Source organism: Ranitomeya variabilis, chromosome 2, assembly GCF_051348905.1.
Source record: "Ranitomeya variabilis isolate aRanVar5 chromosome 2, aRanVar5.hap1, whole genome shotgun sequence".
NCBI classification, from domain to species: Eukaryota; Metazoa; Chordata; class Amphibia; order Anura; family Dendrobatidae; genus Ranitomeya; species Ranitomeya variabilis.
Window position 1 is genome coordinate 617299731 of NC_135233.1, and position 15498 is coordinate 617315228.

General features: G+C 43.6%; 1 protein-coding gene across 2 annotated transcripts in view; it reads right to left on the bottom strand.

Annotated features, from left to right (window-relative positions):
- Positions 1-15498, bottom strand: part of ZFPM1 (zinc finger protein, FOG family member 1) — a 135595-nt gene that overhangs the window by 4114 nt on the left and 115983 nt on the right. For both annotated transcript variants that reach the window (XM_077288809.1, XM_077288810.1), the window contains 5 exons: positions 9541-9640; positions 9246-9455; positions 8490-8714; positions 7043-7138; positions 4336-4500 (listed from right to left, as the gene is read on the bottom strand). In XM_077288809.1, coding sequence (XP_077144924.1) covers positions 4336-4500; positions 7043-7138; positions 8490-8714; positions 9246-9455; positions 9541-9640 — 796 coding nt within the window. The remainder of the gene's footprint in view (positions 1-4335; positions 4501-7042; positions 7139-8489; positions 8715-9245; positions 9456-9540; positions 9641-15498) is intronic.

Consider the following 15498-nt stretch of genomic DNA (forward strand, 5'->3'; position numbering starts at 1 on the left):
TGGCATAGATTCAACAAGGTGCTGGAAGCATTCCTCAGAGATTTTGGTCCATATTGACATGATGGCATCACACAGTTGCCGCAGATTTGTCGGCTGCACATCCCAAAGATGCTCCATACAAGGCAGGATGGATCCATGCTTTCATGTTGTTTACACCAAATTCTGACCCTACCATCCGAATGTCGCAGCAGAAATCGAGACTCATCAGACCAAGCAACGTTTTTCCAATCTTCTACTGTCCAATTTCGATGAGCTTGTACAAATTGTAGCCTCAGTTTCCTGTTCTTAGCTGAAAGGAGTGGTACCCGGTGTGGTCTTCTGCTGCTGTAGCCCATCTGCCTCAAAGTTCGACGCACTGTGCGTTCAGAGATGCTCTTAGGCCTACCTTGGTTGTAACGGGTGGCGATTTGAGTCACTGTTGCCTTTCTATCAGCTCGAACCAGTCTGCCCATTCTCCTCTGACCTCTGGCATCAACAAGGCATTTCCGCCCACAGAACTGCCGCTCACTGGATTTTTTTTCTTTTTCGGACCATTCTCTGTAAACCCTAGAGATGGTTGTGCGTGAAAATCCCAGTAGATCAGCAGTTTCTGAAATACTCAGACCAGCCCTTCTGGCACCAACAACCATGCCACGTTCAAAGGCACTCAAATCACCTTTCTTCCCCATACTGATGCTCGGTTTGAACTGCAGGAGATTGTCTTGACCATGTCTACATGCCTAAATGCACTGAGTTGCCGCCATGTGATTGGCTGATTAGAAATTAAGTGTTAACAAGAAGTTGGACAGGTGTACCTAATAAAGTGGCCAGTGAGTGTATATATATATTATTTATATATATATATATATATATATATATATATATAGTGAAGTGAAAAAATTGGAACAGCATCAAATTACTACCTTACAAGGCATGCAGAGCTCTTCCGACCAGCAATCCAATGGTCAAAAAGTAATACACTCAAAAAAAGGAAAAGCAGCACAAAATAATTGAAAAAAGTGGACTTTAATGCCTGAACGGCGTGGCAACGTTTCGGATGTGTTATCCTTTGTCAATATATATATATATATATATATATATATATATATATATATATATATATATATATATATATATATATATATATATATATATATATATATATATATATATATATATATATACACATATAGGATGATATGCCACTACAAACATGGTGACATATAGCGCGTTTGCGCATGCGCCGGTATTCTGATACTTGGATTGGCCGGCAGCCCGACATAGTTATATGACGCGCTGGACATGCGCAGTTGAATCGTAGGAACGCCGAGAAAAATGCTGTCCTCCATTAGTAGCGGGTCACACTGGGGGTAAGAACAAGTGAAATATGAACATAATATATACAGTACAATGTTTGGATGGATTAGTTTACTAATATATAACCTATTTTACACAAAAGCACATATGCACTTTACAAAGATACCACTAGAGGGCAAATTGAACATGTGAAGGATTTTAGAATTGTATTGCATCTTATTGAACACAAATGGCACCTATTAAGGATCATGTTAAAAAGGTATAAGGGTATGTTTCCACGTTCAGGATTGCATCAGTCTTTGGTCAGGATTTTATGCAAGTAAAATCCTGACCAAAACTGCACCTGAGGTCACTGGCAGGTCACCTGCGGTGTACCTGCGTGTTTTGCTCATAGTAGCAACATGCAGCGTTTTGAAAAAACGCACAACGCATGCGTTTTCGCGGCAAAAACGCATGCGTTTTTAAACGCATAGTGGAGTCTGGATTTCATAAAATCCCATCCACTATGCTGTAACATCTGGACGCTGCGTTTTTGACGCAGCGGAAAAACGCAGCGTCAAAAACGCAGCGTTTCCTGAACGTGGAAACATACCCTAAGTATGCACACAGCTGATGTAACCACTGCTTGAGAAAGGCTCATTCAGAGCCGAAACATCGCTGCACAGACATGTGGTCTGATTAAACTCTGCACAGTTATATGGAAAATGGAGTGCTGCCTTCTTTTTTGGACTTTATGCATTTGAGTTAACCGGTGAACAGGTTACCTGGAGGAAATTGCACCCGGAGATCAGTTTAAAGTTTGTGCATATATATATATATATATATATATATATATATATATATATATATATATACATACATACATACATACATACATACACACACACACACACACACACACACACACACACACACACACACACACACACACACACATACATATACATATATATATATATATATATATACATACATACATATTCATCTTTAACATTATAAAAATTACAAAAAAGGAAAATGTGCCAATGCAAAAATTTGGGCACCCTGCATATTTAGTGCCTAGTAGCACCTCCTTTCGCAGGTATTAAGGCTTGTAAACGCTTTTTGTAGTCAACCAAGAGTCTTCCAATTGAGGTTTGAAGGATTTTTATCCATTCTTCCTTGGAGTATTCCTCTATCTAGGGCAGCATGGTGGCTCAGTGGATAGCACTGCAGCCTCGCAGCGCTGGAGTTCTGGGTTCTAATCCCACCTTGGACAACATCTGCAAGGAGTGTTTCCTCCGGGTACTCCGGTTTCCTCCCACATTTCAAAGACATACTGATAGGGAATTTAGATTGTGAGCCCCATCAGACAGTGATGATAATGTGTGCAAAACTGTAAAGCGCTGCGGAATATGTTAGCGCTATATAAAGATTATTATTATCTCTGCAAGATTCCTGAGTCGTCTTGCATTCTCTGCTATTTTGAGGTCTAGCCATGGATTATCAATAATGTTCAGATCACGGGGCTGTGAGGACCATTGTAAAAGCTTCAGTTTGCGCCTTTTGAGGTGGTCTATTGTGGATTTTGACGTGTATTTAGGATCATCATTAGTGATGAGCGAGTATACTCGTTACTCGAGATTTCCCAAGCATGCTCGGGTGATCTGAGTATTTGGATGAGCTCGGAGATTTAGTTTCTGTCTCCATAGCTGCATGATTTGCGGCTGCTAGACAGCATGAATATATGTGGGGATTCCCTAACAAACAGGCAATCCCCACATGTCAGCCTGGCTAGCAGCCGCAAATCATGCAGCTACATAGACAGAAACTAAATCTCCGAGAACATCCAAATACTCAGATCACCCGAGCATGCTCGGGAAATCGCGAGTATACTCGCTCATCACTAATCATCATCCAATTATAGAAGCCATCTCCCTTTCAACTTCAGCTGTTTTTTTTTTTACAGATGTTGTTAGTTTGCATCAAGAATTTGTTGAAATTTAATTGAATCTATTCTTCCTTGTACCCGTGAAATGTTCCCCGTGCCAATGGCTGCAACACAACCCCAAAGCATGATTGATCCATGCTCAATGGTTGGCGAGATATTATTTTTCTGGAATTCTGTGGCCATAACAATCAGAGGTATGTGTGAAGTACAAAGGGCAAAGTGATCTATTTTTAACCTCATCGGTCCACAGGAGTGGTTTCCAAAATACATCTCGCTTGTTTAGTTTGCTTGTTCTACCACTGAATTTTATGATGAGGATGCAGGAGAGGTTTTCTTCTGATAACTCTATCATGGAGGAAAGGGCAACTTGAAGATTTTCTATCTTACAGCCTTCTCCTGCTTTGTGGGGCTCCACCAAATTCATTGTGCTAGGCAGCAGTTTAAAAGAACCCCTGCTGTTTTTTCGCAGAAGGTTAGAGGAGGCTGAGTTTTTATAAAGCTGGGAAATTTTCATTACTTGGCCTCTCCGAACGATGAAAGTGAATAATCCATGACCCTAACAGGCTAATTGAGGTCTGAAACCTTGGTCAAAGTTATCTGAGCACACAAATCTCCAAGGGTGGACAAACTTTTGTCTCGGACCATTTTCCTTTTTTAGAAGTTTTAAGATGTAAAAATGACAATATTTTTTTTGCCTAAAATTCAAACGAAATGTGTCATCTTTAACTTTATTGAAATGGAAAATTGTGGACATGATCTGCGCTACTTAATAAGATATACGTCCAGACCTATTAATATAAAATACGGTGGTTTTATTGTACGCGTTTCATTGTCAAATGACTCCTTCCTCAGGAAATTACCACAAATATCTTATGCACTGCGTTCCAATTTCGATCACATTTATACGGTCGTCTCACTGTGCCCGTGGCATCATCAATGTTAGATTGGAGGGGTACAACACCCCACTCCTTCACCGATCAACTTTCTTAGCTAAGTGTTTTGTAAATGACAGATTCTGGAAACGATGGAATCTGTGCATCTACGGGCAACTTATCGTCTCACTGACCGCCCATTCCTACAGACGCAGCAACAATAGTCTGTACACTCACCAGAGCTTCCGGACTTAATGGTAGGTAGGTTGACGGTAGGTAGTGTTTTAACAACGGGAAACACATCGGCCTTGGATCCTGGTTGGCAAATCATATGATTGGTCACCAGGTGGCTGTAGAGAATGTCGCGAGTGGTGGAGATGAAGCCGCATCCATGGCACACACCTGCAAAAAGAGGAAGGAAATTTAGAAAGTGATGCTCTCTCCTGTATTATTGTATGTTAGTAAAGTCAGTGATGAGTGGGTATATGAAAGAGCGGATAATCCCAAATTTACACAGGGAACATGTTAATCCAGCATCTTATAGTCTGACACAGAACTCTAGTAGAAAATGACAGAATGGAGACATGTTGGTGAAATATAGACAGCACTAGAATACATCCTTGACATCCAGCAGATTTATTCACTTGAATGTGTGAGTTTTATCAGTCTTAAAAAGAAAACCAAACATGAGGCTGCAAAGATTTTAATCGATGCTTGTTCTATGAGAGAAGAACACAAATAGAATTTGTCTGTAAAACGGATGTCTGAGTGAGCCTTAAGGGTGCTAACCCCTCCAAAGTACCCCCAATAGTCTCCAAGGACAGGGAATGTCATCCCAAGCCATGACCTCAAGAACATCTTGGTGGCTCCGAGGTGAGAATCTTCATAGAGATAGTAATAAATCTGCCATTTTCAACCAAAAAAGTTGGGAATAAGGAATGAACAACCTAACAACCGTGCAGCATACACAAAAGGAGCCTTAATAATCATACAAAACAAGCTTTGTTCCCATGTGATAAAACTTAGTCTTTTTCTGGTGCATTTTTTGTTCTGCAGGTGTCCTCACCAAAAAATATTTTTTTTTTTATCTGCCCTGAGTTTTTACTGCATTTTTCTCTTTTTTTTATATTTTTTTTGTGCAGATTTGACACACCATTTTTAACCCCTATGACATATAGGTACATCATAGGTTGCTTCACCTGTTTGTTGTGGCTCCGGTGATAAGCCCACAACTTTTCCGGCACAGCTGATTTCATCAGCTGACATGTGCCCTTAACAGCCTCACGTGGAATCACGATCCACCTGCGGCTGTTAACATGTTAAATGCTGCTGTCAATCTTTGACAGCGGCATTTAATGTGATCAAGCCAGAAGTGTCATTAATTCCGCCCATCGGCGCCCCTGTCACATGATCGTGGGGCGCCGAGGGTTGGCATGAAAACCTGGGGAACTGCTACTAGCGTCGCCCGTGGCCGGAACTCATAGCAGGTGAGCATTTTAGCTACACATAGCATGGCTGAAGCCCTGGCGATTGGATGATTGCAGCTTCTAGTCTCCCATGGAGACTATTAAAGCCAGTAAAAAAAAAAGTTTTTTAAAATATATCAGTATATAAAAAGAATTAATCCAATCGGTAAACGGTGTAACGAGAAAAAAAAAATAGTAAGCCAGAATTATGTTTTTTGGCTGCCGCAACATTGCATTAAAATGCAGGCGATCAACACTTCGTATCTACACCAACATGGTATCAATAAAAATGATAGCTCGGCGCGCAAAATATGAGCCCTCACCCAACCCTAGATAACAAAAAATAGAGACACAAAAGTGTCTCGGAAAATAGTGACATTTTATATTTATGAAAAATGTTGGATTTTTTTTTTTCATCAATTCAATAAAAAAGAACCCATACATGTTTGGTATCTACAAACTCTTAATAAACTGGAGAATCATAATTGTAGGTCAGCTTTAGCATTTAGTGAACAGGGTGGAAAAAAAAAAAAAAAAATGGTAAAATTGCTATTTTTTTCCCAATGTCCCTCACTTGGAATTTTTTTCCCGTTTTCTAGTACGCGACATGGTAAAACCAATGGTGTCGTTCAAAAGTACAACTCGTCCCGCATAAATTAAGCACTCACATGGCCACATTGACGGAACAATTAAAAAAGTTATGGGTCTGGGAAGAAGGGGAGCAAAAAACAAAAACAAAAAAATGGAAAAGCCCAAGGTTGTGAAGGGGTTAATGCATGGTTTAGTGCAGCAGCTCTGGGATTTTTGCACTTAATTTTTTTAAATGCATGTTTTTCAGGTTCCAAATAGTAAAAAAAAAAAAAAAAAGCAAAAGTATAAACAGGTTGTCCCGTACTTTATATTGATGGCTTCTGACCAATCTGTGAGAGTACAGCACCCGACACCCCGGCTATTCCCAGCACCGATGGAACTGCTCAGTTGTGAAGCTGCACAGCACAGCTAGCTCCATCAACTTTTAGTGACCACAGCTGGAAAATGCATATCCGCCGCCTATGGGAATCAAAAGGGGATCGAATATGCAGTACCCGGCCGCAGCCATTATTCCATCGACGGAACTGGTGCAGATACCGGGGACCAGCTGATCCTCATGGGTGCAGGGTGTCGTACTCTCATCGAGCAGATACTGTTGACCATGTAAATCAGACCAAGATCACAACAAAGTGCACGGACTGGCTGGCGGCTCTCCTGACCTGAGCAGGATAGCTGCATTAAAATACAAGACACTGTCACCGTCAGGACGTAGCAGAGTGTGATCTGCGGGTTTTCTCAGGACTGACCCAGTGAGCTAGCGCCGCGCACATCGATCACAAGACCTAGATCAGCTCTGCTACATCTCCCTCTAGAGAAAACCACAGACTTTGGCTGAAACGCGTTAGGGGGGGTGACAACTGACAGATACAGAGAAGCCCACTGCTCACCGTTCAGGGTGTCTGTGTGAACCTTCAGGTGACGCTCGCAGTTCGCCTTGGTGGTGAAGGCGGACAGACAGATCAGGCACACGAACGGTCTCTCGCCTGCGAAAAGATAAGCGTCTGGGTTATTTAGCCTCTCGCTGCAGCACCTTGGGCTCCTCGTTATCACAAAGCGACGCTAGCCACTTGTGCTAATAGAGAGGAGTGCGCTGCTCTCTGATTAAGATGGCGAGATAACGTCCTATGATGCTATTAATCTGAAGGGGATACTTAGAACAAATGGATTGGAGCCTATTATAAAACAGAGGAGACGGCAGATTAAATATCTCCCTCTCCGGAGCGCAAAATAGTCCTCAGATCAGATTGTTTCAGTGAGATGCTTTACATTAACCCTCTGCTTACTAAACACCTGTCCCTAGCTATCAGGGCAGCCAAGGGTTAACCAGGCCGCTCACATTTAAAGACGCAGGAGTCGTCTTATACCGTCATCCCGAAGAGATCTGGAGATAAGCCGCACGCTGTAGCCTTAATGCACCTGAATTCCTCCATTCTGTGGAGACAGGTTTCCTTATCATGGAATGTTTGTAAATAATTTTGTCTTATTATATTTGGTCTCATCCAGAGAAATATCTGAAATAAGCCTCTCCTAAAGCCGATGTGCAGTATATCCAGTCTGATCTTACGGAAATGTAGAGTTCTTTTTAATTATTGTTTTTTGCAATGCATCAGTCTGCAGTCCAGGCAGTATAGGAGGGGCACGGAGACAACTGTAACAAACGCTCAGCTTTGATTGGGTCAGGACAGGTATAAACCAATATTTAAAGGGTTTGTCTACTACGGGTCTCAAGGGGCAGCATAAAATAAAAATATTATACATACCTACTCAGTGCTATGTCCCCCATTGATCACCTTACATAAACAATACGCCGTTTTGGGCTGCGGCGTTAACATGACATTAAGGAAGGAGACCACCAGGGGGCATCGTGCTGAGATCGGAGGAATGACACCGGCCATGCTGTGTCCTTGGGGTATTAATAAGGGGTTTTGTTGTTTTTTTGTAGGTTACAGCATATATCCAGTGAACTTGCTTAGAGTGTACATTTCTGATATACTGGAGCCCCTTAAAAGCCTTCTAGATCATTTGGAGTGTGGACCATGAGAACTGCACTGATGGTTCAGCTTCTGTGTGTGCACAGCAGCGTATGCACCCACAGACTTTCTATTGGGCCTGTACACTGCTGTGTCCAAGATTACAGTGCTTATCCTCTGTAGTCTGGGGGATCTCAGGACCCGGACCCTACATTGATTAATATTGCTACTCCTTAAAAGCCTTGTCAAACACTTTACATTGCCCCTTTGATATATCAGCCAGGAAATGAATATAATTTTTCATGATGTTTTAAGAACTGCAACCAAAATGGAAGAATCTGCAGGAATCTCTTCCGCTACTTACCGCTATGGCTCCTCATGTGAATCTCCAGGGAGCTGGCACTGGGGCAGCTTTTCTTACATTGGGGAAAAGGACATATTCGCTCATTGGGGTAGGAGTCTTTGGGCTTTTCTTCAACTGACGGAGAGGTGGAGTTCTGCCGGCTGGCGCAATAATACATGAGATGAGCCTGCAGGTTCCGCTCGCTGCGATACCAGATGCCACAGTCCTTGCAGGGAAACACGTCCTCTAGAATAGACGGAAGGCAAAAGCTATCAGGTTAAGCAATTAAAATGCTACATGTGTGATATATATACACATATATATTCCACATGCACTGTGTTTTTTTTATCTTTTGCAGCAGCTAATAATGATTTACACGATCATTTACAGTTCCCCATGTTACAGAATTGCAATTTTTTCCATAAAAATCGGATGCTATTCTGTGGCAGCCGTTTTTTTTTTACGCGTTTTTTACGTAGTGCATACTGCAATTTTTTTTGTCACTATGATAAACTAAACTAGCGCCAAACGACCTTAATACAGGCGATCTGCGTGCCTTACTGGCCTGAAATCGGCCCATGTAAATGGGGGAAAATTTGTCTCTGCCTCTTAGCTGTGACGCCCACAAATAAGTATGATGAGATGGATGCAGACATGGTGCCCCTAAATGTAACATATGCCCAACCTAAAAGTGACGCCAAGGATTCTGTGTATTCTGGAGATGATGATTTCTACAAGACACTGGCGACATCACTGGTGAACGGAGACATTGCTTACTGTTGACAACCGCCGTGGCCAATATGGCAGCCATGCCGGCTTGTTGGGGGAGCAGGGGAAATTCTGTGTGTGGGGGGGTCTCTTGGGATGGTTCGCAGGGTTCTTCTTTTACTTTGAAGTTGAGGATGGCCTGAGGCTCGGCCATAAGGAAAGCTCTGACGACATCCCCTTGCTGTATGTCTTGTGAGGTCTTGCACCAGATCTGGTCACCTGTACATGGAGGTTACAGGGGAGGATGGTTTAGAGACTGGCCTGGGACTGGAGGCCCTGACCTTAAACATTATGACTGTCTCACCTTTCCGGTATATAACGGAGTTGGCTTCTAGTTCACACGGGACTAAAGTCAAGTTCCTCAGCCAGCAATCACTTTCCACTTCCAGAGACAGGGAGGTGTTCTACAAAAGACATGAGAGAGGTCGTTACAAAATCCAGCACTCAATATTTACGGTAAATTATTTTATTTGTAAATATTCCTCTTCTGAAAATACTCTGTGCTTCTGGGACCTTTTGCTCCTTCACCGTTTCATCCCCCCCCCATAAACTGTCATTACAGTCAGTGGCCACCAGGTGGAGGTCCTCTGCCTTCGGTTGCAGATTTTGCTGCTCGGGGCGTTCGTCATTGCTGAGACTTATCAGACAATTCGAGTGTTATTCTGAGAAATGTCACCACGCTTCACTTTGTGAGGGACTTTACCCTCAGCTCAGCGCTTCTCGGATGCTTTCTGCACCCAGTTTAATGCTGTCAGTGGCTACAACAATCGCATCAATGTGGTCAATGGGCCGTAAATGGCTTGGCTAAAAGACTATGCTGCACATATAGGTGAAAGCGCTATGGAAAATTACAACAAAGGTGTCACAATGCAAATTTTATGTTTTTAAACGCATTTACAGTAAATCTTTAAAAAAATGAGGCTATGCCTCCCACATCGCTCATGGCCACATGGATCATAGATCATGGATGATATTTACAGGTTAAACTTCACAAAAACCGTTTGGACCCTAAACATTTCAGGACCGTGGACGACGCAACGCCGTGAGCCCTGCGGCTTCCCGTAGAAACCACTCTGCTCAGGACCGAGTCCTTCCATGTCTCTAATGAATATTAATGAGCGCAGAGAAAGAGAAATTAATCTGCCTGATCCTCAGATGGCTGCGTCAGTAACGATATGAAATCTAATTATTCCTTCCAATATTTCTAAGACCCTCGAACAGAGCCCTGGCGCTAGTCAGCTCTGGCTTATCGCTGCGATGGGCCGCGTGTTCCCGGCACGATAAAGAGCCGGGCACTGCTGATGATGCAGAAAAGCCCTCATTGTCAAACACGAGCTGCCTGCCTCCTTCACCTTCTCCTGGTGCTGCTCAAAATGCTTTCTGGAAACTACGAGGCTGTGATGTCACAAGCAATTAGGAAGAACGGGGGGGAAATCGTTCCCTGCACTCGGGAACAGACTCGTTTGCATCTGCGAAGATTCGGAAATATAACATTACTCATTTTTCCTGATGGTATAAAAGTGGGGCAGCGTGGAGACAACAGATCCGGTGGTGGTGGTGCATTGTGTGGGTACAATGTCCACGTACCATTGCAGCTGCCTCTATCATGATATAAGCACACAGGATACTTGCCAGAAAAAAGCGGGACCCTTTTATAGGACATTGCGGATAACTCATTATTGGGACCCAATGTCTAGTAAATTTACAAACTACCGGAAATCAATGTGCAGTGCACGTTATTGTAGATGACCATATACTAGAGCTAAGCAGAATTGTGTGTACTACCTCAGTCTGGTGTCCAGTCCGGTCATCTGTGGCACATGGACCCTGACAGCGGGCTATCCTCTGCCCGTCATCCTGGGCACGTCTGCCACTTACTACCCCCCATACTATGACGTTGTGTGGTGCTGGTAACTGGCAAAGGATCGCTGGGTCAGAATTGAACCCTGCCCTGGTCCGGCTACCAAGAAGGGACGAACTAGACACCAAGTGAGGGTAGTCCGAATCATTCTGCTCATCTCTATACCCAGGAACCTTGGAGGGATGGAAAAATACTTGCAGGAGTGCAGGATGGGGAAGCTGTGTCTTTAAACCTTCCCCCATCTCAATGTCTGTGACAAGATGTGTTGTTTTCTTCTGGAACAAAGAGGTCAGTGTCTCTGCTCTGAACTTTGTCTGATACCATCAGAAACTCTATCTAGAATGCATCCGCTGCGTGGCTTATCCAGGGAAGGGTCTTCTGAAGCCTGGCACAGTTTCCAGGAGCGCTGCAAAGGATGACCAGGAGGGAGGGGGTACGGCCCATTTTACATACAGTGGGGCAAAAAAGTATTTAGTCAGTCAGCATTAGTGCAAGTTCCACCACTTAAAAAGATGAGAGGCGTCTGTAATTTACATCATAGTTAGACCTCAACTATGGGAGACAAACTGAGAAAAAAAAATCCAGAAAATCACATTGTCTGTTTTTTTATCATTTTATTTGCATATTATGGTGGAAAATAAGTATTTGGTCAGAAACAAACAATCAAGATTTCTGGCTCTCACAGACCTGTAACTTCTTCTTTAAGAGGCTCCTCTGTCCTCCACTCATTACCTGTAGTAATGGCACCTGTTTAAACTTGTTATCAGTATAAAAAGACACCTGTGCACACCCTCAAACAGTCTGACTCCAAACTCCACTATGGTGAAGACCAAAGAGCTGTCAAAGGACACCAGAAACAAAATTGTAGCCCTGCACCAGGCTGGGAAGACTGAAACTGCAATAGCCAACCAGCTTGGAGTGAAGAAATCAACAGTGGGAGCAATAATTAGAAAATGGAAGACATTCAAGACCACTGATAATCTCCCTCGATCTGGGGCTCCACGCAAAATCCCACCCCGTGGGGTCAGAATGATCACAAGAACGGTGAGCAAAAATCCCAGAACCACGCGGGGGGACCTAGTGAATGAACTGCAGAGAGCTGGGACCAATGTAACAAGGCCTACCATAAGTAACACACTACGCCACCATGGACTCAGATCCTGCAGTGCCAGACGTGTCCCACTTCTTAAGCCAGTACATGTCCGGGCCCGTCTGAAGTTTGCTAGAGAGCATTTGGATGATCCAGAGGAGTTTTGGGAGAATGTCCTATGGTCTGATAAAACCAAACTGGAACTGTTTGGTAGAAACACAACTTGTCGTGTTTGGAGGAAAAAGAATACTGAGTTGCATCCATCAAACACCATACCTACTGTAAAGCATGGTGGTGGAAACATCATGCTTTGGGGCTGTTTCTCTGCAAAGGGGCCAGGACGACTGACCCGGGTACATGAAAGAATGAATGGGGCCATGTATCGTGAGATTTTGAGTGCAAACCTCCTTCCATCAGCAAGGGCATTGAAGATGAAAGGTGTCTGGGTCTTTCAACATGACAATGATCCAAAGCACACCGCCAGGGCAACGAAGGAGTGGCTTCGTAAGAAGCATTTCAAGGTCCTGGAGTGGCCTAGCCAGTCTCCAGATCTCAACCTTATAGAAAACCTTTGGAGGGAGTTGAAAGTCCGTGTTGCCAAGCGAAAAGCCAAAAACATCACTGCTCTAGAGGAGATCTGCATGGAGGAATGGGCCAACATACCAACAACAGTGTGTGGCAACCTTGTGAAGACTTACAGAAAACGTTTGACCTCTGTCATTGCCAACAAAGGATATATTACAAAGTATTGAGATGAAATTTTGTTTCTGACCAAATACTTATTTTCCACCATAATATGCAAATAAAATGATAAAAAAACAGACAATGTGATTTTCTGGATTTTTTTTTCTCAGTTTGTCTCCCATAGTTGAGGTCTACCTATGATGTAAATTACAGACGCCTCTCATCTTTTTAAGTGGTGGAACTTGCACTTTTGCTGACTGACTAAATACTTTTTTGCCCCACTGTATATGTGGGCAACTATAAAAAAAAATGAAGTTAACTTCATATGCAATAGATAATCATTGCTCCGGAGTATGGGCCCAATTCATCCATTTAGATCATTCATCCATAGCTGCTTCATTGTGCTAAAATACAGCCATAGTGACCCCCCGACATTAGAGAGAGACCTACTTGGGGGGTCTCTCTAAAATGACAATGAGATTAGAAACCACAAAACGAAAAAATGCCCAATGGAAAAGGATACCAAGCACCAGTCCAAAACTTATAAGGCGCCCTTTAGATTTTTCCCGAGGCCCCCAATTATCTATGTACGATCCTGCAAACAAGAAGTAAAACACACAAATTTCATGTCAGCAAGTGTCTCCTGTAATGTGAAAAGTGGCTACACGACTCAAATCTGCAGCCAATCTTGCACCACTGCCACAGATCAGAGGATTCAGGTGCGAAAGCAAATAATCAAAAACATGTATAATTTCCACATAGGTAGAACGGAGGACGCGGTATGGAGACTTCCTGATGCCGACACGTCTTATGGTGCAGGACTTCTCCTAAATCACTCGATAAGGCTAGGTTCACATTGCGTTAGTGGGTGGTCGATAACGGACAGCGTTGCACGGCGAAAATGTCGCAATTAACGCCGTGCAACGGGTCCGTTAGCGCACCCATTGACAGCAATGTAAATTTCACCTGCAGCACATCGCTAGCGCGTGCCTTTTTCGGCTCGCGCTAGTGATGTGCCGTTCTTTTGTAGCGCGCCTCGGACGCTGCTTGCAGCGTCCGCGGCGCGCCCGAGGTCCGTTCCCCGCTCTCGCAGATCAGGGATCTGCGAGAGCGGGGACGTTAGCGCGACCCCTAAACGCAGCCCCTACAAATACATTACGTTAGCGCAATCCGCTAGCGCTAAACGGATTGCCCTAACGCAATGTGAACCTAGCCTAAGAGGCCTTTTCTGTTGATCCACAGCATAAAGCGGCCAAAGTCTGTGCCAAGGGCTGCACTAACCTAGATGGCGTCCTGGTCCGAGCTGCTGTAAGATCCTAGGACGCTCGCTCCGCACTAAAGATGGCGGCTAAGAGAAGGACACAGCTTAGTTCAGTGTAACCCACACATCCCAGACTTGAGCCGGACTGGGCTGTGGATAAACCGCAAGAACAGAGCGATTTAGAAAAACAATTCTACTACAGACTGAAAGTCATCCGATGGAAATGAACCTTAACTTTCTGCACTGTCTAGAAGGATGGCATCATGTCTTGTGGCTGTGATGCAATTTTGTGGTACAGTTCTCCGAAATTTGTGGAAAAACTGCAGCATTTTTTGCTTCTAATCTTGAAAAAAAAAAAAAAATGGCAACAAAATGCACCTCTTGCTCACATTGTGTGACCCCCCATGATGTCTATACTAGATTTTTTGGGGGAATTATAGACAGGACAGAGTCCCTCTAAGTGCCTGTAAAAAAAGGGTTATTGTGAAGCCTGGCAACCTGTGAACAGGGCTATCTCAGAGGATGTGCGACAATTAGAGAAAATGGTTTTCTGCCAAGAAGGCAAGCAAGAGAAGCAGAGGAGGAAGTTTAAAGATACTTAAAGTGTTAAGGATGGCCCTTCTCCATCCTGCCTCTCCTAGGAAAGCAGGGGGGGAAATGATGAGCTGCAAACCATCAAGACACCCGATAAGGGCCGGGGCGAATGCTGAAAACACCAGTGAAAATATTTAGACAATAAATGAAGTATCGTGAAGGCAGGACATTATCTGAGAGGAATCAATCACTTGGCTGTCTTATGTCTCGACTAGTGGCGCCACAAGATCATAACACCCCGAACAGGGGAGATAAGGGGTTAATGAAGGATTTCATTCTGAGCAGATAACGGGCTCAATCGCTATCACAAACCCAGCTTGCTCTCGTCTAAAATTTCGAGCTTTAACCTTAAAGCGGTGGAGATAACGCCCCCCTCCCCTCCTCGTCTTCCCCCTCTTTGTGCTAGAGATAGAGAAGCTCAGATTTTGTTTTATATTTGGTTTATTTCACCCCATAAGCCGACATTTAGGTTCCCTCCCACAACCCCCCCAAAAAAATAATTTATATCTGGAGATATCGTGCCCCTGCAACAACAGAAGCATTTAGTTCTTAATTGGGACAATGCGGATGTTCTGGCGCCAGATGGAAATATTCAGAGTCCCTTTCGGTGTTGCACACGTCCACATGACACAGTTGGGAGAGGGAGGACATTACTAAAGAGAACAACATTCATCTTACCAAATTCTTGCATTTTGATTAAATGCCATTATTATTATTATTATTATTAATAATAAAGAAAGACGCATTCAATGTTCCCGAGCCGAGCGACCTC